Source organism: Panthera pardus, unplaced genomic scaffold (assembly GCF_024362965.1).
Source record: "Panthera pardus isolate Hobbes unplaced genomic scaffold, ASM2436296v1 HiC_scaffold_15, whole genome shotgun sequence".
NCBI lineage: Eukaryota > Metazoa > Chordata > Mammalia > Carnivora > Felidae > Panthera > Panthera pardus.
The window spans coordinates 26,748,269-26,774,611 of record NW_026526710.1 but is presented as its reverse complement, the minus strand read 5'-3'; the positions used below and the strand labels follow the sequence as shown (position 1 = coordinate 26,774,611).

Below are 26,343 nucleotides of genomic sequence, written 5' to 3'. Positions count from 1 at the left end.
TAATACAGCAAAAACCTAACCAGTTTCCTTGCCTCTGAATTAAACATTATTGCCACAGTAAGTGTTCTTAAGTCCAGCTCTCTAGTTGTGTAGCTTGATTACAAATTTTGAATGCCTTGTCAGTCTACTACATTAAGAGCCAACTTCCCCCCTCCCCCCAGCTGAAATGTTTAACCTGAATCTAATAATGAGAAACAATCAGAGGAATCAAGATTGTGGGGTGTTCTAGAAGGCAACTGGTATAGCAGCTGCAAAGATGTCAAGGTCAGGCAAGGGAAAAAAAAGTGGTGGTGAAAAGTTCCAGATTAATGGAGACTAAAGACTAACATCAATCAAATACAATCCATGATCCTTGATTAAATCTTAAATTATTTCTTTAAATAGCTACAGAGACTGGGATCATGAAAATATTCCAAAATTAGATTATAATGATGGCTTCACAACTCTATAATAAGGTGGATCTTTTAGACTACTAGAGAAATTTGAATATACACTATATATTAGATTATTTTAACAATGTTCTTTTCAATTCTGTTCTTCCATTTCTCCCTCCACTCGACCCCTAGAATCCCTCTATTCTTACCTTACAGCATTTAATTTACAGTAAATAAGTCATGTTGCTAATTTTGGATCTTGTTTTACTCCCTAAATATGTTGGCAACTTGAGGCTCTATTTTGCTTATCTCTGTGTGCCCTTTGAATTTTAATGTCTTCCTCACTTTACCTATTATACACCTGGGTATCTTTGGCAGTCTGAACTCTGCTGTAATGACTTGCAAAAATTATTACCTGAATTTAAAATTCATTATTAACAAATATGTGTGTACCTTCCAGTGAAAAGAAATTAAGTTGTATTCAAGTGCAGGTGAAACATATATAAAATATGTAAAAGATTACACGTACTTTCTCCTGCCGGAAGCATGAGGCCAAACAACCAGGGTGCAATTCAGATAGAATCTTTAATAGATTATTTCATTTAAAAATTTCATTGCAATATAGAAGATAATTATAATTTTTATCTAGTGTTGATATTTACCATATAACTCCAATATGAGTTCACTGTTACATGATTATGTAATTAGTGCTTTAAATATTATGTAAGAGTTTAAGAGGTTTTCTTTTTTTTTCTTTTTCTTTTTTTTTTTTTTTGAGAGAGAGAGAGGGAGGGAGACAGCAAGTCGGGGAGGGGCAGAGTGAGGGGGAGAGAGAGAACCCCAATAGGGTCAGAGCCCAACACAGGGCTCGAACCCACGAACCATGAGATCATGACCTGGGCTGGAAGTCGGATGCTTAACCAACTGAGCCACCCAGGCACCCCATGAGGATTTTTTAAAGAGGATTTTTATGATATTTAGAGAAACTGGTTGTGGTTTTGGTTGGGTTGAAAACAGAATTCTTTCCCATGTAGAATAATGGAATAGAGGCTCTTGCTTTCCAAAAATGTACTATATGTTTTCAGGAATGGAACGAAAACAAGTACCAAGAGATGACATTACTTAATTTAAGAATGCAATTTGAGAGAAATAAGAACTATTCTCTATTTGTGAATCTTTATTTACTTAGTTGGGCCTAAGGAAATTATGCCCATGTAATAACCTTCCCAGGTCTAAACAATTCTATGACTCAAAAGCCACAAATCGGTAGGGAACGGTTCCCGTGGGCCCTTGCCTTCGGAAGGCCACATGGAATTCCTTACAGTGGCACCCACAGCAGGCTACTACCAATACATGTCCTGACAGGCATACTTCATGCTATGCAAACACAAAGGAGAAGGGATCCAAGTAACCTGACTTTTCATTTATCCAAACTGTTCTCCACTCAGTGACCTGGGTTTATGGGTTACACTATAATTGAGAACACTGGCTTTTAAACTTTAACAGCAAGAAATATCTTACGGTCATCACATCAAAGTAGCCTCACACATAAATACACTTATACATGCACAATATATATGCCAATGTATAGAATTACTATATTATGTAAAGATGTTAAAATACTTAGCTATTATCTGTGATACTCTGATCTATTTTATCCTCTAATTTAAACTCTAATTTCTATTTTATTGTATTCTATTATTTAAAAAATGCTTTTTGTATAACTCACTAAATTATTTCATGACTATAGGAATGTGACCTTCATTATGAAAAAACTGACTTGAAGGATATTTAATAATGAAAATGAAAGAAAAAGTATCGTGTTCTATTCCCTTGAAACTGAAATTCCTTCAATAAGATCTTGATTTATTTTATTAGCCTCCCTAATGCAAAGCTATAAGATCAGTATTAAAATTTATTAGGATTGAACAATACAATTTTTCATGGCAATCTTTCTTTTATGCCCTTTCACTTTTCTACAACCTTGCTCTCAGTCTTCTCTGTTCACAATCCTTACTTTCCTACTGGGGCCCTGCCTCTGCTTTCAAGCCCGACCTGGTCTGCTCTATCCTGGGGGTGGGGGGAGCAAACAACCTATGTATGCACACACCACTTCCCCTGCCCCCAATAAAACCACCTCCGCAATCACTCTGTAACTCCTGAGTGGTTTTCCTCTTTAGGAAAGATTAAAAATCAACACTTTTGGAATACTAAGGATACCGATTCAATCATCAAGCCTGTGTTCCATTTAATTCTGCACATGGTACTAGCCAAAACAACAACATTAGGAACCTGAGAATCTTATTACCGATAAAGACAATTTAAAACAATTTTTATCTCTTGGTTTAAAAGTATTCTAATTAAAGTGAAAGAAGGAATAAATAAGCAACTTCATGCTTTAACTTTAGTTTAAAACCACTAGAGCCATAAATAAGGAGTAACACTGCTAAGTCACTAAACTCTTCAGTACAATACATAATAACACATATGTATTTATTGTCATGTTACCTGTCATAGGATTTCAGGTAATTTTTATACTGGTGAAATACAGAAGTGAAGCTACTGTAATGTATAGGAGAACAGAAGTGAAGCTACTGTAATGTATAGGAGAAATTTTCATGGTGCCCCAAAATTCCAGTGTTAACAAACAGGACTACAACATGCAATTTTCCACAAAAAGCTATTTGACAAAAAGAAGAGAGAGAACATCACTGACAGATGAAGAGAGGAAATGAATGAGCTCTTTCACTCATACCTGAGGATACCAGCTTCCTAACTGGTGAGAGATAATCAGAGCCTTAGAAATGGAAATGCTTAAAAACTGAAATCGTTTACAGATTCCTATGGCTTCAAAACTCAGAAAGTATAAAAGGGCATTTTGTGTAATTTTTTTTTTTTTAAAAGACTCTTCCCCTTCCAATAATGGAATGATGCTTAAATATTCATTTAACTATTTTATCATTTCATTAAAGGCATATTATCAATTCCATTACAACCATAAATATGAACACGAAAACTTGTACAAATGTTAGGTATTCGTACAACTTATTTTCTATATACTGTACGTTTTAGCATCTAATTATATTAACTTTATAGCACTCAAGTTAGTATTGAGTTAAGCCATTTTCCAACTGGTTTCTATCAGTACTGGCCTCATAATAGGGCAAAAGCGCTTTTGAGATCAACAATGTCATCATATACTACTCAAATACCCTTAGGTAATAAGTAAGTGAATAGCTACATTAATTCAATAAACAAAAGTCCTATATTAGTTCATATCCACTGAATTTATTAAAATAAAAAAGTCTCATCTTTTTAAGCATACTATTGCCATCAGCTTACCTCTCGCTGTTCTCCTCCATGGTATCCTGCATTTTAGAGGATAGTCCTGTGTATCTGTCACCTGTCAGTTTTTCTTCTTCTAGGCCTATCCTATTTCCATTGTATTTTTCAGTCATTATTTTGGTTGGTGAATGATCAAAAGCAGGACATAAGTCTTCCTTAGAGAGTTCTTTCCACCGTTTCTAGGTAGGGAAGAGAAATGAGAAACAAATGCAAATACTAAAATTGTGGTTTTCTTTAAATAAGAAGGATATATGAATTGAAATTCTAGATTCAACTTAAGAAAACCCTGTGATGCTGACAAACAAAAAAAAAGGCATTTTACCAAAACCTCTTGTAGATGGGTAAGTTCAAAATTAAAAAATAATATAGCATTTAATATTTATATACATCACTATATAGTTGAATCTTAATGAAATTTAGTGGACTTTAACCTATTTAAGATAAACCATACCAGGACCTCACCAAACTATGAGTCATAGGAAGATTTTAGCCAAAGCCGGATTCTGCTGGACTCCTAACCCACAGGTATGTTATCACTGGAAACAGTGACCAAGATGGCATTTGAATGTGATCTAGCATGTCCTAGTTCCTTGCCACAGTCTGGTCTGGTGGAGAAACAACAGTGAGATCTCCAGGCAGGTCTCTCTGATGCCAGAGGACTTTAATTTGGTTTTTTCCTACCACATATGCTAGCAGATTCAGGTAGCAAGCCCATCACCAGGCTAGAGAAAACTCTGCTAGCATGCTTGGACTTTATAGAGGAGGTGGGATTTAGACCAAGATGAAGAGAAATTCCATTTCCTTCATCTGTCAAACAGGCTGTCATCACCTGTTGTGATTAATGAGACATAACATGCCTAGCACCATGTCTGGCAAATGTTATGATTCCTTTGCCCTCAATGTCACCATCCCTTGTAAGAGAGGAAGAGGTACAAAGTGTACCTGAGCACCTGGAAGATGAAGGCAGTGACAAAGTGCTAGCCAGAGAGGGAGAAGACAAGCATAACCTTGGCATGGGAACACCTCAAGTCCTTCAAGGGCTGGGAACACAACAATCCATCTCTCTGACAATGACAAGACTAGAAAAGGTGGCAGCAAGAGCCAATGGTTTGGATGATCTGTGACTCTGAAACTGGTGCAAAATGACCTGGTATGGACAGGGGTGGCCCTCTTAGAAGATCCTATCACAGAAGCATGGAGTCTGGAATCTAATGAATAAGAGATTCTGTAACTTACTGCCTGAGGATTTTAATGTTCTTGAATAGAGATGTAACACTGTAATTTATACTAGTCTGGAACGTAGTGAAACAATCTTTCCCTGGAGTTGCTTTGGTTAAAAAACTGCATGGTTAAAAACAATGCTTATATATTCAGATTAAAAAAAAAAAATCCCTGGAAAATTCACTGATACACTGATAAATTAGTTTCGAACTTGTTTCACTACCCTACAACAGAGGACTTAAAAAGGAAAAAGGCATTTTACCACATTCCACCTTTCCCATATATAGCTATTTTATTGCGATGCATAATTAATGTGTCTCTTTTTAAAAGTAATTTACAAAACACTTAGAGAATGTAAAATTTTGTAATTTGCTACATTTGGAGGACAGGGTGTAATACAGTATGGTACAATCTGACTAAGCAGATGAAGAACATGTGGAGCTTGGCCCTGAGAGATGAGGCCAGAAAGACATCAATGAAAGAAGTCTCTGAACTTATGTGAGAAATAATGGAATGGAACCAACCTCTCCTAAGCAAGGACCTCATAGGATGTGATGTAAACCACATCCAGAAAGAACATTCTGCCAATATTTGAGAAACAGTTGTAATGAAACGTAAGAGTAAGATGTGTTTTTTAAAGTTTATTTATTTATTTATTTATTTTGAGACAGAAACAGCATGAGTAGGGAAGGGAGGGAGGAAGGGAGGGAGAGGGAGAGAGAGAGAGAGAGAGAGAGAGAGAGAGAGAGAGAGAGAGAATCCCAAGCAGGCTCCGTCTGCACTGCCAGTGTAGAGCCCAACTCGAGGCTCGAACCCACAAAGCCATGAGATCATGGCCTGAGCCAAAACCAAGAGTGGGATGCTTAACTGGCTGAGCCACCCAGGTGCTCCAAGAGTAAGATGTTTTCACTTCAGATGACTATGTCAGGTTTCTTTCTTCCCTGTTTTACATTTTTGTTACTCAGCCCAGACAGCATTTTGTATATTGAAGATGCATGTGGGGAAACTTCTCAAGCACTTACTATACCCACACTGACCTAAAACTTCAACTGCACCAGCTCTTAATCCTCAGAAGAACCTCAGGAGGGAGGTGCTACCTCTGCTATGATTATCCCCTTTTACAGATGAGATGGGCTGAAAGAACAGAAGTAATTTGCCCAGGTTATGCAGCTAATGAACAGCAGGCCCAGATTTTAATGCTATAATCCCTGATTAACTGTACCTGTGAAAAGCTCATCAATTTCAGATACCACATAGTTTAAGAAAGTACCCAATAAAAATGTGAAATTGTCTCCAGAATTTAGGCTGTTCAAAAAAAATTTTTTTTTTAATTTCAATTCTTCACTGGGTCCTAGTTATAACAACTTGGCCTTATACTTGGACAAAACTCAACAATGTCAATAAACAAAACAATGACAAAAATCAAGTCTTACTGGACCATTTCCCAGAATATGCAACAAATTTCAGAATCTGTCAACATGAAAAGGATTCAGCAAAAGGGATGGGAGTGGAGGAAAGGAGGTATTTAATGCTAGTGAATTTTTAAAGAAAATGTCATTTTGCCATGTCTCTGGGCAGCAAACTCACTCAACTTTGCCTTCCCTGTGACCCACAAGCAAGCAGGCAGTCCAGAATCATCTGCCTAGGCTTGTCACTGCTGACTGGTGAAGCCAAGGAATCAATACTGCCTTCAGCTACTTCATTCAAGCTCTCATCTGAAGGCCTGGAGGACAGCTTATCTGGACTGAGAGTTTCTCATCTCCCTTTCTAATTCTACACTCATACTGAACGAAACCCCACACATCACGTGCTGCCTGCACATCACCCTGCACAGTGCCTGCAACCCCACCCTACCCAACTTTCACTGAAGAAAGTCACTCGAAGGAGCAGTTAAACTTGATCTTACAAGATCTTAATCTTACAAGATTAATTCTGAATTGCCAATCTGGATATTTTACTCTGTGAAGTTTGCTGTCACCATGGATACCGGGAGTGTGCTAATATGTGGTAATACCAGTAACTACAATGTGTTTTTATGCCCAGCCATGTTCCAAGAAAGATGTACGGTAAATGATATGTTTTTAGAGACAACTAGAACTTACCTGTATTTATCTACGTAGGTCAAGGTCATTGGAAATTCCCAATGATTACAATTATGTAGCATGTATTTATTGATTTCAGAAACAATCACCTTTGATGTGTATATTAACAGCTCTCCTTTCTCCTGACAGGTTCTAAATCACTTTATATCCACATATGTCAAAAACCTTCATAGGGACACTAACATAAAATTGTATCCAATAATGAAAATACCACTCACACAATACAAATCTAAATTAAGACTGAAGGTGAAGACAGATATCCCTTTTAGGAACAAATAACAGAGACTAAGAAATATGGTTTGGGTGCTGCTGAACGGACAGTTCTCTGGGGGGACACAGGTTCAGGAAGTATCACCCTCCCACACCCCTGGCCACCATGCTCACATAGAAAGAAGCTTCCTTCTTCTTATAAATATTAACTTTCCCTAAAATTCAGAGGTAAAGAGGAGGAGGTAGGCATATGGAGAGAAAGAAGAGTCATCTTATAAATTGGCTATCATATCCTTGTATGTCAAAAGAGACAATTTCATGGGCTACAGTTATATTCATGCAGTTTGGGGTTTCTACATTAACTTTAGATCTTATAATTTAGGATTTCGGGGAACTTTCCTTTTCTTAGATTTTTATTCTAAGCTAAGGTTCTAGAACAGCACTGTCCAGTGAAATATAATATAGTGACATTTACAATTTTCAAATGTCTAGCAGCTGTGTTAAAAAAAGATGAATTTTAGCTATGTTTTATTTAACCCAATATAAAAAACACTGTCATTTGAACATACAATCAATATTTTAAAGTGTTTTTTTTTTTTTTTTTTAATTTACTTTGAGAGACAGAGAGCAAGGGAGGGACAGAGAGAGGGAGACAGAGAGAATCCCAAGCAGGCTCCACACTGTCAGTGCGGAGCCCAATACAGGGCTCAAACTCATGAACCGTGAGTTCATGACCATAGCCAAAATCTAGAGTCAGACAACAAACTGAGTCACCCAGGTGCCCTAGATATATAATCAATATTTTTTAAATTATTGAGATATTTTATACTTTTTCTCCCTGTATTTAATCTTCAAAATCTGGTATGTATTTTACACTTTAAGCAGATCTTGATTCCAACTAGCCATAATTCAAGTACTCAGTAACACATGTGGTTAATGGCTACAGTATTATAGCAAAGTTCCAGGAGGAGAAAAATATCTATGTAAGATAAACCCATACATATTTACTCATTAAAATACAGATACTCATTATAATTAAAAAAATTACAGCACATATAAATTATAGGAGCCTTAAGATCATTTCTGTGGAAACTGACCCCTCCAAATGGGTAATAGGCTTTTTTGATCCTTAGTACCTGAAAAATACAGAGACATTTCCAATGTCTTCCTGAAGAAGGGGCAGAGAATGCCTTGGGTTTGTATGAAGTGCTAATGAAGCCAAAAGGAGATTCTGATGGCTACACCGTACCATATAAATTGAGACAGAAAAAACTCTCCCACGTCACAAACTACACTGTCATAATAATAAAGTCCACAAAAAGTATGTTCATAAAATTCATCTCTGTAGTGAAAAAGATTCTCAAAGTAAGTGTGTATATTTTCTGAAACTAAAGAAACTTGAAAAAATTTTAAAGTGGAGGGAGAGATACTATCCAAAGGATGGCACACTTTCCCTGCAATTAGTGTGTTAAGAACATCCAGGAGATGAGCAGTGAAACAACTAGGGAACATACAAGTCTGTGAAAAAAGTCTGGTATAACCACTTAACTTTTTTAAACTCCAGATTTAAACTGGAGAGTTCACTGGGATATAAAAGACATTTTCCTAATGGAAGAAGGGTCTCATGCTTTGTGGGCTAAGCTAAGCTACATACTACCTTGTGGACTGATGCAATATTTCTCTTTATTAAAGAGTATTCTTTAATGCTATATAAATATTTGAAAAAAAACCTTTTAAATGAACTTTATTTTTTTCTTTCTTCATTTTAAAGTTTTTATTTTAATTCCAGTTAACATACATTGTTATATTAGTTTTATGTACACCATTTAGTAATTCAACAATTTCATACATCACTCTGTGCTCATCAACACAAGTGCACTTCCTAATCCCCATCACCTATTTAACCCACCTCCCCACCCACTTCCCTTCTGGTAACCATCAGTTTGTTCTCTACAGTTAAGTCTCTTGGTTTGCCTCTTACTTTATTTCCCTTTGCTTGTTTTGTTTCTTAAATTCCACATATGAACGAAATCATATGGTAATTATCTTTGTCTCTGATTTCGCTTAGTATTATACTCTCTAGCTCCATTCATGATGTTGCAAATGGCAAGATTTTAATAAAACTCTAAATTTTTTTTTAACGTTTATTTATTTTTGAGACAGAGAGAGACACAGCATGAACAGGGGAGGGTCAGAGAGAGAGAGGGAGGCACAGAATCTGAAACAGGCTCCAGGCTCTGAGCTGTCAGCACACAGCCTGACGTGGGGCTTGAACTCATGAACCGTGAGATCATGACCTGAGCCGAAGTCAGACACTTAACCAACTGAGCCACCCAGGCGCCCCATGATTTTAATAAAACTTTAAAATCTCACCGATAATAGTTTGTCTTGAATAGTTACAATTATACTAATGATGAGAAGAGTTAGCTGAGGAACAGAACTGCTTAAGAATATTTTAATGTCTCTGAAATCTACACGACACCTAACTTATATTTAATTCCATTATGACAGATGGCCTGATCTGAGTTATAAAAGGCGGTTTATTCAGAATATTCCTGTCTTGGCTAGTAATCACAGATATGAAAGACCCAGTATATGTGTTCATAAGAGAAACATAAAGAGATTTTATCGACTTATGTTCAATACTATGTGATCAGATCAGACAAGAAATGGGGGTCTGTTGTTATTTCTGTTTCTATTTTACATTTTATGTTAGTACATTACACAGATTTCTGATATCAGTCTTTGAACATAGTCTTTGCAAATGTGGAATAAAAATATCTTCATGAGAGTACAGCCAGCAACCCAGAGAAACATAACTTTGTACTAGAATTTCATTATGTCTGCCATAAGTACTCAAGTTGCTCACTGTTATAAAATTAAGTATTTATTACATGAATTATTCTATAATCACAGGTCAGGTTTTTAATGAGCTGAAAGTACGAACAATTTCTGGTTTATTTTAATACTTAAATGCTTATACCCTCCTTACATAAACATTTCGCTTTCTTTAATGAAATCTTATTCCCACTGGGGCTTTTGAGTAACAGGAAGGATTTAACATGAGGCTGAGGTATGTATGAGGCAATAAGCTTAAACTTTAGTTTTAAGACAGCCAGCTGGATTTACCACGTGAATGTAAATATGCTTTTTGGAAGGAAGGGAGAAAATATGTGCTTAAATGGAGTGCAGTTATTTGATGCTAATCATATATAATACACAGGTATTTTTTCCCCTAAAAAAATTTACCTGTATATTTGAATCTCCCTTTATAAATTTTGCTCCTTCTATTATAGTCATATATGAGAATCTGAGTTGGTCTGGTGTCTGAATAAGTCCCATTCGATATTTTCTCATATTCAGTAACAGTTGTTTAATGTTAATATCATCTCCTTTTTCCATCTGCAAGAAAGGTAAAAATTATTCAAGCCTTCTGTTGTTAGGGTCTAGGGAAAAGAAGCAATACAGGATAGCTGCTAAGCGCTTTACAATGAGCAGTGTGTGTCCCCCAAGAACAAGAAGTTACCACTGCAACTGTAACTCTTTCTGTACAAAACAGGCACCCCAATCCACCATCACCCCCACACCTCAACTGTTCAAGCAGTAGGTGGAAGCCTTTAGCTGATATACAATTGATTCCAAACCAATCACAGTAATCTCATTCAGTCTGGCCAGTGTTTGCCTAAGGAAGGATTTATGGCCAGTTCTGGCTTAATGTAAAGATAAACCCACGAGATTAGTGCTCTTCTTTTTTTCTTAAAGGTCTTGGCAGAAGTAATTTTTTTTGCCCAGTGCCCTTCTGCCTTCATGTCTGTGTCCAGTAGCCACCTAGAGATGGTGGAGAAGACAGAAAGAGCCTAGATGCACTATGACACTGTTGAGCCGCCCCACCAGCCCTGGACTATAGATCTGGTGTTATAACCACCGTACTCCTCACCACAAATGAAAAACAAAAAGTGGAAGTTATGTTTGGCAGGGAATAGGCACAAACACACAATCCAGTTTTTAATATTCACCATTAACTGAATAGATACCAGAGTTTTTAAACATGTCAAAGTTCACTTTAATGTAACACTCTGGCTTTTTTTTAAACATCTTTTTAAAAAAAATTTATTTTATTTTTAAATCAAGTATGCTCTATGCCCAACATGGGGCTTGAACTCATGACCCTCAAGATTAAGAGTTGCATGCTCTATTGACTGAGCTAGCCAGTAACAATTGGTTACATGTAACAATTGTTACATGAATTGCCATATAACAATTCAGTTTTTGATTGAAGTATATTACATATAGGCAGAGTGGTAAAGTAATACGGTAGGTGTATTAAGACTCAACTATTCTTATACTCTAGAGGTGCTCTGTATCCAAGTAAGGAAAAATGGACATTTAAAAAATGTCCTGTATCCAGGCTGGGGCTGGGAATGGGGTGGTGAGAAAGAATACAGCCCTTGGGGGCACATATCGGAGTCTCAGGGGAATAACAATACTAACATCTATTTGTATCTCACAAAATACCAGAGACTCTTCAGAGTACTCTAAATGTATTAATTCATTTAATTCTCACAACACCCCCGTGAGGAAAAGTGTCATTATCCTTAGTTTGTAAATAAGGAAACTCAGGCAAGAGAAATGAAGTGCTTGTCTGTGGAGGCAGGAATTCAATATTACGTATCAATTTATATTTGAGAAACAAAGAGGGAGGAGGCTTATTGTTTTTGTAATATAAAGCTACCAGGAAAAAAACAAACAAAAAAAAGTCTTCTGGGAGATCTCTAGAATCACCTTGGACACAGGACCAGCACTCTCACAAATAAGAGGCAGTTCAAAGGTATAAATGAGGTTTGTTTAGGTTTTTCTGAAAGAAGGCAGAAGTTTGAAAATCACAGTTCTGGGATAGTGGTATTAGAGCTTACTTCTGCCAGTGGAAACCGTAAAAATTAAACAAGACTAAAATTAGATCATAAGAAGCACTTACCAGAACAAGACAGGTATCTACTAGAGAAAAGGTGCCTGACCGCCCAATGCCTGCACTACAGTGGATCACTGCAGGCCCATGTTCAGGATTCAGGGAACCAGATTCTCTCACTTTAAATAAGAAATTGAGAAATGAAGCTGGTGATTCAGGGACTCCAAAATCTGGCCAGGTAGTATAATGAAAGTGAGATATTGTTCTGGTTTCACCACTCTACAAAGTGAAAATCAAGGGGGGAAAAGTTAGTTCTAATTTCTTAAAAAAACAAAAAACAACAACAAAAAAAAACTATTTCAGAGAGATTATGTATTTTGTGTAATGCTTTTAATCCTTATGGACTTTTGTACCATGATTTTTCATTTGGTTTCTGATAATCACTCACACAAGTTTGGAGTTCTTTAGGAGAATCTGGAATTTATTAATAATAGCTAACATTTCTAAAACATTATTTCGCAGGCATGTTCTAAGCTTTTTATGTATTCAACTCATACAACAATCCTATTAAAACTCATTTTCTAGATGAGAAAACCGAGGCCAAAGGTTAAGCAATTTACCCAAGGTTACAGATTTAGAAAACAGCAGACCAGAATCGGAAGCAGTAGTCTGGGTTCTTAGCCACTAACCTGAACCATACATGTTGCCAGTATTTTAATTCATATATCATGGGTTTTTTTCTTCTATTAAAAAAAAAATTCTACCAGTATAATTTTACATTCTTTAGTGGTTTCCTTTTTAAGCACTCCCAAGATTTTTCAGATATAATTTTTCTCATTATACAAGTCATCTTGTAGATTGTGCTACCCAGGCTCAGAGAAGCAACTCAAGAATTAATTTAAAGAAACAATCTTCACATTTTTTATTGAAATTGCTCTTCTAATTGCTGCTTTTCCCCATGGCAATAATTTCCAATCCTAAAACTGTTTATATGACTTTGTGATGTGCTAAAATGGTTTACCAATATGCTAAATGCTTCCTGTCTCTTAAAGCCTGCCTGGCATTCACTATCACTTCCTGGATATTCCTGATGAGCTTTATTTCTGACTAACTCATTATGAAAATGTTCCTAAGCTTCTGCCAGCTGCTTTTGCCCCAAGGAGCACTTCGGTGCCTTCTCGTCTTCATTTCTGTAAACGAAGCAGTAACCCTCAAGCATGTCTCTGCACAATTTCTCAGTTTCATTATAGGACGTTTTTGGAGGGAGAAGCCATATAAGCAACATTTTAAAAAGTTATTTTTAATGGTTAAGAGCTAAAGATTATTATTACAGCATTGTGCTTTTGGTACCAGTTTTCAAAATTAAGGTTAACTTTCATTTTTTAGAAAATAAATTTTCCTTTTTTTTTTTTTTTTTAAGTAGAGATTAAGACTCCCAAATCCCAGATTTGGTTATATGAGGTATAACACTGATAAAATACATGCAGAAACTTTTTAATTTCAAATTATATACTTTTAGCGATTGATTTTTCTTAACATTCGGCTTTCACAATTCCAAAGATACTCTGATCCATAGGTTCTCAATATACTGAAGGTACTAGATGATTTCTCTATTATTAATTAAAGTGATCATTGGGATTACTAGATTTCAAATCATTTCCTTTTAAATTCCAAAGTAAGCATGGTAAGTGAAAGAAGCCAAACTCTAAAGGCTATATACTATATAATCCTATTGATATGACAGTATGGAAAAAGCAAAATTATAGGGATAGAAACCAGCTCAGTGGTTGCCAGCAGCTGGGAGTGGGGTGAGGCTGACTGTACACAGGCAACCTGGGAAAATTTGTAAGACTCACAGGGGGAAGGTGATGGAGCTGCTCTGTACTTTGATGGGGGAGGGGTGTTATACAATTGAATGCATTGTCAAAACTCAGAACTGTACACTGAAAAGACTGTATCTTACTATATATTTAAAAAAAGGGAATTAAATTTACTTTATTAAAAATGATATTTAAAACATTCCAAATTAAGAAGGCTAAACTTCAGTTTCCTCTTACAAAGCCATAAATGGACATGTAACAACACAACACCAACAGAGGAATGGGCTAAAGTGGCTGGTCTCTGGCTGGCCCAGAGCCATAGAGAACTCAGTCACATTTTACTTTAAATGGGGTCTAAGATTTCAGTGGGAGTGTTTAACCCCTTTTCTCCCCTGACAACTGCCCTGCTGTGGTCATCTGCCACTATGCAGTGCTGACAATAACACAGCAGGGCCAGACTTGATCCATATGAGCTCCAAGCAGGTCCTGTGTGGACCTGCTGCAGCGCCCAGGTCTCGGAGGGGTGGCACCAGAACCCCGCTCTCCTGCGAGCCGTGCTCTGCAGGGTGTGACTCAGTGTTCCCAAGTGGTTGTATGCTCACTTATTGCATCACCTCCTGGCTCAAAACCTATAGTTAACCCACAATCCTGAGCAACTGCTTCCTTTTTCTCTGCTTGTATGATTTTGGCTCAAGACTAGCAGTCTCTTGATTTTTTTCAAATTCAGGTCATGCTGTCTGGGATACTCAAAGTCGGTTTCCAGAAATGTTCACGACTGTTTGTATGATGCAGTCTTCCCACTAATAGGTTTTTGAGAATCAGTCTTTTTCTTTCCCCTAACAGGACCAAATTAAAGAACTTCTTGAGAAGTTTAGTTTTATTAACGTGCCCCTACTGAAACAAGATTCAAAATCACAGTTCACAAAAATCATACAGTTCCCAACGGACCACTTCATGAAGCAGTAAGATCCATATGTTTAGTACTGAGATAAAAAAAGGAATGTTTATATGCTTGATTAGATCTCTTTTCCCTCCTCTTCATGCTGGAAAAAAAATGAGAGGAGGGAAAAAAGGGTAGCCAAAGACTAGAGAGCTAAAACAAAATTCATCTTTATTCCAAACAAGCTCTACACGTAGACTTAACAATTTTTGACAAACTCCTTATTTCAAAACTAGTGGAAGCAGCCTTTTCTTCTCCCAGGTTACCAAATCACATCAGTCCTCCTGTGCTGCCCAGGTGGCGTCTTCCATTCCCTCCCACTGTTGACCTCACACCCCACACATACCTGGTTGCAACCGCAATTAGGTGGCTGCCCCCATCTGCATCCCCATGTGCACGTGCCTGCCAAACCTTCTTTGTAAAATGCTGTGTTATGTATACCACACTGCAAAAATGCCAGTGGTTCATTGCTCTTTTTAAGACAAAATCTTATTTGCAGTTGTTGAAGGAGAAGTCTATCCTTGAAGGATATCTAATTCATTATATATGGAAGCCAGGAAGATAATCTATGAATGGAGTAGGTATAAGACAATGGGAAACAGTCAGCTATGGCAATTTAAGTGTATGCTACCTAAAGTGATTCAAATTCAAGTTTAACTATTATTTTATACAGATAAATAAAATTGTGAATTTTCCATTTATATTTCTATTATAAAGAAATCTATATAGCTCTTTGGTCCTAGGCCCAATTATTTTCACACTTCAGGTATTTACAGAAGTACCAAGATAATATTCCCAGAAGACTTTCATTAGCCCAATACTGTCATCTGTAAATGGTTACAAACAGTACTTACCTTATAAGGCTATTGTGAGGAATAAATGAAACATTAAATGTAAAGTACCCAACTTATGCCTGGACATGGTAAATGCTTAACAGATACCTTTTCTGAAATAATTATACCAATTGCTTCTATTGTAGCTCCTAAAAAGCTCCTATCAATTGTAAGCCTCTCCACATTTCCAATGTTTTGGAAATATTTACTTAATACTTCCTCTACATGAAGGGGTAGCGAAGTTTGGGAACCTTATCTCCTAAATGCAGATTTTTTTTTTCAGATTTTTTTTTTTAATCAAATCTGTATCTCACTGTAAGTGCCTTAGTTCAGTCCCTCATCAATTTTTGCCACGATCATTGTACAATCTGTATTAAAGATTTAGTTACTGCAATTCATTTTGAAAGATGAACAGAACTCACTAGATCAGGAGGAGAGTGACAGAAACAGGTAGGCATGGGACTTGCATTCTAAGCAGAGAGAAAAGCAATACACAGAGGTGCGGGCCCCCAACCAACAACCTGTTTGAGAACAAACCCTGAGTGCCTGAAGGAGATGGAGGTGGACAAGTAGGAAGGACCAGGCTGTGCTGGGCCCTGGACTTCTGCATTGTCCACAGAAGGATTTTTAAATTTTTTTTTTTTTTTAACGTTTATTCATTTCTGAGAGACAGGGTGTGAACAGGGGAGGGGCAGAGAGAGGGAGGGAGACACAGAATATGAAGCAGGCTCCAGGCTCTGAATTATCAGCACAGAGCCCAATGCGGGGCTTGAACCCACGAACTAGGAGATCCTGACCTGAGACGAAGTCAGACGCATAACTGATTAAGCCACCTAAGCGCCCCTGCAACAGAAGGATTTTTTAAGAGCAAGGTGGAAGGATCATGACTGTGTTTTAGAATACCACATACTCAGTGCAATGGCAGAGGGGAGCACAAAGTTAACAGGTAAGGACTATCCATAGGGAGCTGAGAACCTTGTTATGGAGTCAAAGTAAATACCTATACTATAAGATGTGTAGTGTAAATTATGGAGAGAAGTGTAAGAAGATCATAGCTGTCAGGAATGAATGTGTCAGAGATAAGTTGAGAAAGACCTAAGTAAGGAATGGGCCACAAGGTGGTACTGAAGGATGTGCAGGATATAAATAGGCAGAGAAGAGAAGGTAACATTCCAGGTGGGATAAATTGTTTAAACTATTCTGAATCAAATCCCAGCTGAGCATCACAATAATTAGGCACTCATCCTGTTTTGGGCAACTCTACAGGGACAGAGAAATAGAAGGCAGCCAGCATTACAATAGTATTCCTGGAACTTGATAAACATAAAGCTGGCCAAAAATATTATGGAAAATAGTGAAGGGCTACTGAAAAGAAAATCCTGAAAGACAAATAAGCACTCTAGATGACCTTATATTTTAAAAGCCCTATGGGGCGCCTGGGTGGCGCAGTCGGTTGAGCGTCCGACTTCAGCCAGGTCACGATCTCACGGTCCGTGAGTTCGAGCCCCGCGTCAGGCTCTGGGCTGATGGCTCGGAGCCTGGAGCCTGTTTCCGATTCTGTGTCTCCCTCTCTCTCTGCCCCTCCCCCGTTCGTGCTCTGTCTCTCTCTGTCCCAAAAATAAAAATAAATAAATAAATAAATAAATAAATAAATAAAAATTAAAAAAAAAAAATAAATAAATAAAAGCCCTGCAAAAGCTCCTCCGTAGCTTAAGCCACGGGGCCACTTTAAAAGCAAAGATGGAATCTCTTCATTCAGGGGCAAAAGTTCAGACTCAGCTCTGATGAAGACACTGGGAAGTGTCACTGGCGTGCAGCTTTACTGCTCTCTTAGACCAGAGGCCTCTAAAAAAGCAGGGTCTGCACAGACAATAGCCCTGGCCTCAGACCTGTTAATACATACAAGTCAGACTCCTTTAGAAGCAAACTGGTTCTCTGCAGCTCAGGGTGAGGTGGGTGACCACTCACCTACTGCACTATCACCTTTCTCTCTCTTTTGGTATTTGTCTCCCTCAACTTGTTCTGGTCAACTGCCCTTGCTCCTGCAGTCCTTCCCAACTCAATAATATTACAAAAGAAACAGATACACACAACTAAAGCTAATAATTATGACTCTTGCATGGAGTCTTAGGCCTATTAACAGCATTAATTCACTTGACCCTTACAGCAACCCTGAGGTACGTGCGTCCTTATCCTCATTCTGTAGATGAGAAACTGAGGCATAGAGGGTAAACAGTGGGACCAATCATACAGCCAGGATTGGCAGAGTTGGAATTTAAACTCAGACCATCTGGTTCCAGAACTGAAATACCTAGTTAAATGCAATTTTGCTTCTCACTGAAATGCTACTTTATTCTTCTAACATTCCTAGCTCTTACTAAAGATTGTAAAGTAGAATGTAAACATAATATTGCTATTAATTATGGTGGACTCTGAACCAGGCCAATAAGAAATCTCACAGTTGCTAGCAACTAAAACACAGTTTTGGCCAATGGTTGGCCAGTTCACATGCGGGCCTCAAATCCAGAAAGATGCTTCAAAACCAAGTGTTTTCCTTTACTTTGACAATTCATACTTTTTTCAAAAGACTTAGCCCCATATCATTACAAGTCAGGAGATTTGGATTTGAGTTCTAGAGCCTGTCACTTATTAGCTGAGTAATCTATTTATGGAAAAAAATCCTATAACCTAATGGATTTTACGTTTTTAAAAAATACATGAAATACAGAGATATTAAGAATATTTACTCTATCAAATCATAGGAAGAATATGGGTCAAGTGATATATATGTAAAAGTGCTTTGCAAAATGATAAAATACAAAAGTCATTCTATTTTATCATGTTAATCAACTCTTAATTAGGATAGGTTTCAGAAACAGGGAAAAATATCTATGACCCTCTCCATCCAAATTAATTTTAATGCCAAAGCAGATGAGGTACTTGGGATAAATACCAAGAGAAGATGATTCAGAGAACTATGAGAAGTTTATGGAAAAGCAGTTCTGTTTCTGGGAATAAGCACTGCACAAACAGTTATTGATGTATCTCAGGGCAACTTAAGACATACGTAAATGGAATAGCTGGTGCAAAATAACTACAGTAAGGGAAATTTATAAATAAATCTAAGCCTTGTAATTCCCAACCCTGAGACTTCTTAGATAACCTAAGAGATCACATGAAAAGCTTAGTTATGGATGTCATGGGCAGTTGGGAGTGGGCCCTAAGCACACTGTGTGCACCTGTGCTTAGAGTGGGCAGCAAAAAACAGAGGGGTTCCAAGAGATCAACTATACAAAGTATTTCTACATAACTAAAAGTGTGTGTATTTGTGGTGTGTGTGTGCACGCGCGTGTGTGCATGCACGTGTGCACTTTATATATCCCTTCTCTATAAAGCTTTTTTTGGACAATGATCACATATTAATCACTTAATTCAGTTAATGGTTAACTGAAACAGATGTATTCCTGAAATTATTTTTTGGCAGCATTTTCCTATTTTCTAGTTTCCCTAGCTCCTAAGAGCATCTCAGAATCACTCTCATTTCATATTTTCCAGTTATCCCAATTACAACACAAGACAGGTAGATGGTAAAAGGGGGGAGAAACGTCCTGATCCCCAGCTTAACAGCAGCAGGTTCACAATCCACCATGTACACATATCTCAACCAAAAAATAAGGAACAATTCTTATATTTCTGGAAAAGATCCAAATAAATGTTCTTGAGACCATATGCTAAACTTATTTCACCATTTCCCTCAAATTTCTCTGTGGTGAATCATTCCAATGAACAACATTCCAGTAAGTTATTTTCTTGAATAGCCTGCTACTCTTGTAAGTACCAAGTGCCATGGTGTTTACTGGGCACCTATTCTGCATCAGGTGCTTTGCATACACCGCTTCATTTGATTGCCAAAACAGCCCTGAAAGGGAGCTATTACAATCTCCACTTTACAGATGAGGGAAGTTGAGAAACAGGTCCCAAGGACATTTAAACTCAACAGCAGAGCTGGGATTTGAATCCAGGGTGGCCTCATTCTAAAGCTCTCTCCCTCTCAATCCCCAAGAAATTTTAATAAATTATCTTCAATCCTCATATATCAAGCTGAACTTTAAAATTCTTAACTTCTAGGTTTTCTCAAGAGTCCTCAGAGAGCTACCATAAATATGAAACATAACGATTATGATTATATAGTATTATAGACAATATCGAAATGTATGTGCAGCCCCAAGCTTCAAATCTAATGACAAAGAATAATTCAGAAAATCAACACATAAGGTCCAATCTTTTGGGATGAAAAGTCTTACATTGATATTTTCTAACTGCAGTAGATGTACTGTATAATATGACTTCACATCTTCTGACAAGAACTTCACACTGAATCCTGTTTCTTTAAATAGCATCTCTCGGTCATCTTTTGTTGGCCAGTACTGTGCACATTTAACCTAAATTTAAGAATATGTATATATTAGTTCATAGACATGATGAAATCATAAAAAGCTGGGAAAGGAAGACAAACCACACACATTCATGCTATATTTTTTTCAAGTACCCAAATCTATGAACAATTACACTATGTTTGATGCTTAATGTATTTTAAGAAGATTGACATTTTTATAAAAGCAGGTTTGCACAATGTTCCTGTAACTTATACTAAAAAAGCCATAAACAGGTAGGTATGTTCATAAAATAAAAATGAATCCGTCACTTCTAAAGCATGGTAATCTACAGTTTAACATCATATTGGTATTCACTTCACATTTCTAAAAGTATCAACCTCTTGTAAGAATCTTTTTTCAAACAGTATTGAAAAGGCTTTATTTTACAAGTATTTTCTAAAAATACCCATGAATCTGCTACTAAATACTACTTATTCTGGAAATAACATTGTATATTTACTTACTAAAATTAAGTCAGAGAAGCAAATCAGAAGATAAGCTCCCTCTACCTAGAGTTGTTACATTGTGGCAGAACTACTGATATGGAATTCCTATTTGTGACAATAAAAGCATCTCCCCCAAAGCCAAATTTTGAGGGCACCAGACTGAGGCAAGGTGAGATAAAGAGCCACTTCATTAGGAAGAATGCACCAGAAAAACAACCTTATAAAATAGGGCCACTTCTCCCTGTCCAGATCACAAACGACTACAAATCACAAACAGTAACAATACCTCCAAACAAATGAATACTATGAGCTGGTACTTCCAAAGGTGCTAAAAGACATTTTAAATATGATACAAGAAGTGAAAAGAGAGTAAATGAGAATGAGAACAACTCAGAAATGATGTGACAGGAGACATAAAAAAAAAATTAGGAATCAAAGAACATATCAATTCTGAAATGAAGACTAAATTGAAAGGCAAAGAGGTGTGAATAAATGCTGCAGATACTGTCTTTGGAGAAAAAGATGAGGAAAGGGGGCACCTGGGTGGCTCAGTCGGTTAAGCGTCCGACTTCAGCTCAGGTCAAGATCTCGCGGTCCATGAGTCCGTGAGTTCGAGCCCCGCGTCGGGCTCTGGGCTGATGGCTCAGAGCCTGGAGCCTGCCTCCGATTCTGTGTCTCCCTCTCTCTCTGCCCTCCCCCGTTCATGCTCTGTCTCTCTCTGTCTCAAAAATAAATAAATGTTAAAAAAAAAAAAAAAAAAAAAAAAGATGAGGAAAGGAGGACATTTCTGAAATAAAAAAGAAATGAAGAAAGAGACATAGGATTTGAGAGAAAGTGACAAATATGAAGATAAGCAAAGAAAACCTAACATGCGTAATTGGAGGACCCAAAGAAGAACATCAAAGCAAGCAAACAGAAAATACTTACAGGTATAATCAATACATTTTTCTTTAAAAATCATATACTGAAAGACCACACTACACACTTGGAAAAATCTGAACCAGAATGACCAACACAAAGACATATTTTGGTAAAATTAATGGAGTTTGAAGAAAAAAAATTACTTTGAGTAACCTAGATAAAAAAAACAAAAACAAAAAAAACCATGTGACTTATAAAGGAAATAAAATACGATGTTCAATTTACTTTGGCAGTAATTTGCTATGCCAGGAGGAAATGGAGTAATAATGTATTTAAGTTGCTCAAAGAAAAGCAAATGTGAGCCAAGATTTTATATCCTGCCAAAGTGACTTTTAAGCTTGAGACAGCAGATAAACTGTCATTGACAGGTAAGAAATCAGGAACTCTAATGCCCATGAGTCCTTCCTTAGGATCCACTAGAGAATGAGCTATCGACAGGACAACTGGAGAGACATCAACAACACTGGCAATGAATATCAAATATATATTTACACGTAGAACTAAGAGCTTAAAAGGGATATGAAAGAGACTATAGTATGTTATATACTCTGAAAACGTAGGTAAAATACAACTTAAAAATAGAAGAAGATGGAAAAAATTTTAAACTTTTTTAGTAATTACTTTGGTATTGGAGTTGATACCCTAATTATGAGTATTTTTGGTGTGTAATATGGAACAAAGGTAAAGAGTCATTATAAGATATTCTTTATCCGTAGTGTCTTTGAGGAAGAGGGTTCATAGTATGGAAAAAGGAGATAACAGATACGAGGTAGAAAGGGTTAAGCCAACCCCTACAGTTCTAAATTTGAATCAGAAGTATCAGTATGAACCCTTGAAGTATGTTATCTAACACACAAACATATTTTTTTCTAGCTCTCTTCACTGAAAAGCTCTAAAAACAATGACCAGTCCAACATCAAACATCCCTATTTTTACTGCCACCTTGAAATACCATTGCCCATTAAAAGGAAACCAAGGCTCCTTAGAGACATGGTTGACTCTATGAAGAAGAGGTTAACATAAGCTTCAACAAGTAGTCATTCCAGATATTAAGAAAATTATTAAAGATTCTTTGGTTTTGACTCTTAGGTTTCTGCCTCAGAGCCCAACTTGAAGAGATTTCTGCCAATCAGTGGAGGGATAATTAGAATACTAATAAGGATAATAACTGCAATGGAGTGAAATGAATCAAGTATGTGTGAATCTACGAGTTCATAATAATTGATCCCCTCCAGTGCCTGCCCCACACCAAAAAAAACCTACCTGGTTACCTGTTGAGGACACTAGGAAATGAACTCTATTTTGAAAACTGCTTTTCCTATATAAGAGTGGTCAACTAACAAGAATGGAAGTTTCTCTTTATAGAAGTATTCCAACAAAAATTCAAGAAGGAATGATAAAATTGAAATACCACTATTTCATAACCCCTAATTAATTAAGGAACTAAGTAAGCCCTGACCAGCAATGACCGCTAACACCATAAAAAGACATTATGGGACTCTTCACAAAGTAATACCACCCATGAAATAATCTTCCCCAAAATAATTAAATCTGAATCTTATTATCTAGATCCAAGCACTATAGATACGATTTCTAATTTCCATGGGCATTTTTCTTTTATTATTTAGTAATTATACTCCAAAAAGAGAGATGAGACTTATAAATCATCTAGTTTGCAATGCTGCTCAAACTGTTCAAACAATGTCATCATCACTTAATTTTTAAGTCACACTGAAAACCATGAAAAAGCCACCATAAAAAACTATGCTGACATTGCTGGACATTCTGGTATGTCAGTGCCATTTCAGATTAGAAAGAGAGTAGAATAATTTGTATCACCATTAAAAGCCACCAACTATGAATTTAGAAGAAAAGTAAGAATCAGGCATCTGAAGAAGTAGAACAGTCCAAGATCTTAAGGCTGGAAGAGATCTTATAGACAATACTTTCCAATTTGCTTCTTTGACAGAAAAGGAACCTAAAGCTACAAAAGTTAAAGACTTAACTAATTATTAATACTTGTTTAGACTGCACCTAAAGTTTTAATAAATTTATACACTTCCATACTGATACATGTAAATTTACATGTCTCGTGGCCTAAGAGCCAATTAAAATTTATCAAGATTAAAAAAAAACCAACCCTGTGACTTTAATCTTTAATAAAATTTTCACGATTTTGATAATACTAAATTATAAACTTTTAAAAATTTATTTATTTTGAGAAAGTGTGTGAGCAGGGGAGTGAGGGGCAGAGAGAGAAGGAGGGAGAGAGAGAGAGAGAGAAACAGAGAGAGAGAGAGAGAATATTCCAAGCAGGCTGTGGAGCCTGAACCCACAAACTGTAAGATCATGACCTGAGCTGAAATTAAGAGTCAGACACTTAACTGAATGAGCTACCCAGGAGCCCCAATAAATTATAAAAATTCTAATAAAGCCTAGGGATTCCAAAGATCTATGTATCACTACTGGTCAATATTTGTTTCATGACATTTACATCTTGGAGGGTAGTGGTGTGCAATTGCTACCTAAATGCTTACAGCAAGAAAGGAAAAGGTTATACTAGAGTTCTTCTGGTCAGAAACAGACTGACCTCTAGGCTTCAGCAATTCAAAGCCAAACTAATGAATGAATCAATATCCCAAAACAAATATGAAAACATTTATAAGCTAATGATACAGGGAGTAAGCCAAGTTGTAAATATTAAGTATTACTTACCGATTCCTTCTCCACAACTCGGTTTAGCATGACAACTGCCTTGGTCTTTTGCTGCCAAACCATGAGCCAGAAATGGCAACCTGTATTAGGAAGTGGACCCTGTAAGAACAGGCAAGAAAAAGTAGGTAAGAGAAAGGAGATGGAACAAGGCTCAAAGAAAATTCCTTCAAGTATGTTTCTGGTTTGAAACAGTTTATTGGATCATAATAAGTAAATCATAACTTTAAATCCACTTGATTTAAAAAACAGGTCTGTACTAGTTGTTTGTAAGTGATCAAAACGGACTTTTATTTACTTAGGCAGAAAAGGAATTTTTTAGGCTATCAGATGACTTTTGGTGTTGAGGGCTGGAGAGCCAGGCTTTGGTGGGAACCAACGTCCAGGCAAGATTCTGCTCAAAGCAGTCAGCTTGGTACAGTGCTCCTGACACTGGCACTCCTTATCACCTTGCTTTGCTGGCATCGCCATACTAAGGTGGCTGTAGCATTTACGCATAACCTATAAATAAACCAAAGTTAAAATCACAGGCAGGAGTATCTGACTAGTTCAGTCTAGCTGCAAAGGAAATTTCTGTCCCCTTCAGCTTTCATATTAGGAAAAGAGGCCCTGACTGTCATGGATCATGGCAGTCTTACAAAAGAAGAAATCTGTGCCATCACTAGCCAACCAACCACCCCAAGTTAACTGGCAAAAGATTTCCAGAAAAAGCAGAAATCTCAAAGTACCTGAACCACTACAAAGCTGCTAATCTACAAAAACCACAGCATGTACAACCTCAATAGCAGACTTAAAAGGGGCAATGGTTCATATTACAATATTGTCATGGGGGAAAAAAATCAAATCACTTCCAATTATCTTCACATTTTGCTTAATGGTAGCATAGGGCAGAAGAAAGGGCAAATAAGAGATGAAAAGGCCATGGCCAAATTGGAACTAATTTTAAAGGTGAAAATGAATGAGGTTCTACTGCAGCTAATAAGTCAGCATGCGTCCCTTTCACAGGGCAGAGTGACAGGCAGCATCAGGGGCTGGAGGCCAGGTGTTCTGGAACATCAGCTTCCCATGTCAAACAAGACGATTCAAGTGGTTCAAGGCTGAAAGCATCTTTTAGGCAGTTGTATTCCCTAGTATATAGCAGATGCTCTGAAATATTATTTGAATTAATAAACTCTAAGCTTCTAAATTATAAAAAGGTTGGAAATCTCAGAATACTGAGAAACTGCAACCAAATGTTCGAAGATACTGTTGTCCTCAATGTACATTATCTATTACTTGATCTACTTCTAAAACAAAGTGTAAAAATAAAAAAGAGCAATGAGAAAATCCCCACTAAAATTAATGCCCTTTCTTTCATCTAAAGAAATGGATCTATCAATTCACCAGAGAAGTCACTCCTTAGTGTATACACACACAAAAAAACAAAACACACTCCACTGGTGGCTCAAAAGGGAGGGGGGTGGGTTTATCGCTCAGTTTTCCCACCTACAAGCAATACTATCAATTTTTTTAAAGTCTTTTTTTTTTTTTAAAGTTTATTTATTTGAGAGACAGAGACAGCGTCTGCAGGGCCTGAACTCACAAAACCATGAGATCATGACCTGAGCCAAAACCAAGAGTCAGACACTTAAGAAACTGAGCCACCCAGGTGCCCCAATACTATCAATTTTTTCCTGCAAAATGGAGATTTAAACCAAGGACTGGTATGTATGTGTATGTGTGTGTGTGTGTGTGTGTATATATATATATATATATATATATATATATATATATATATATATTTTAATTGCAAAATAAATCCTTTTTCAGAGGAAAAAGATGATAAAAATAATAAGCTACAAAGGACAATCAGAACAGCTGAGGTTTTATTAAACATATAGCATCTCTAGTTTTCTCTGTCCTTTAAAATATTCCCAGCCTTCAAAGAGCTTACTAAGTAAAAAGGCAAGAAGTCCTTGTCCTACTAACTGAAAAATATCAAGTGCCATAAGAGTAAGGGGTAAACCATCAGATCTTCAGGAGTAGGAAGGATGCTACAGCAGGGCCTTAAAAATGACGAGGGCACTGATACAGGGAG

General features: G+C 36.9%; 1 protein-coding gene across 4 annotated transcripts in view; it reads right to left on the bottom strand.

The window, feature by feature from the left end:
- PTPN2 (protein tyrosine phosphatase non-receptor type 2) overlaps positions 1 to 26,343 on the bottom strand; it is an 84,974-nt gene that overhangs the window by 8,691 nt on the left and 49,940 nt on the right. For all 4 annotated transcript variants that reach the window (XM_019433879.2, XM_019433882.2, XM_019433880.2 and 1 more), the window contains 5 exons: positions 24,270 to 24,368; positions 20,056 to 20,193; positions 12,228 to 12,437; positions 10,502 to 10,654; positions 3,717 to 3,898 (listed from right to left, as the gene is read on the bottom strand). In XM_019433879.2, coding sequence (XP_019289424.1) covers positions 3,717 to 3,898; positions 10,502 to 10,654; positions 12,228 to 12,437; positions 20,056 to 20,193; positions 24,270 to 24,368 — 782 coding nt within the window. The remainder of the gene's footprint in view (positions 1 to 3,716; positions 3,899 to 10,501; positions 10,655 to 12,227; positions 12,438 to 20,055; positions 20,194 to 24,269; positions 24,369 to 26,343) is intronic.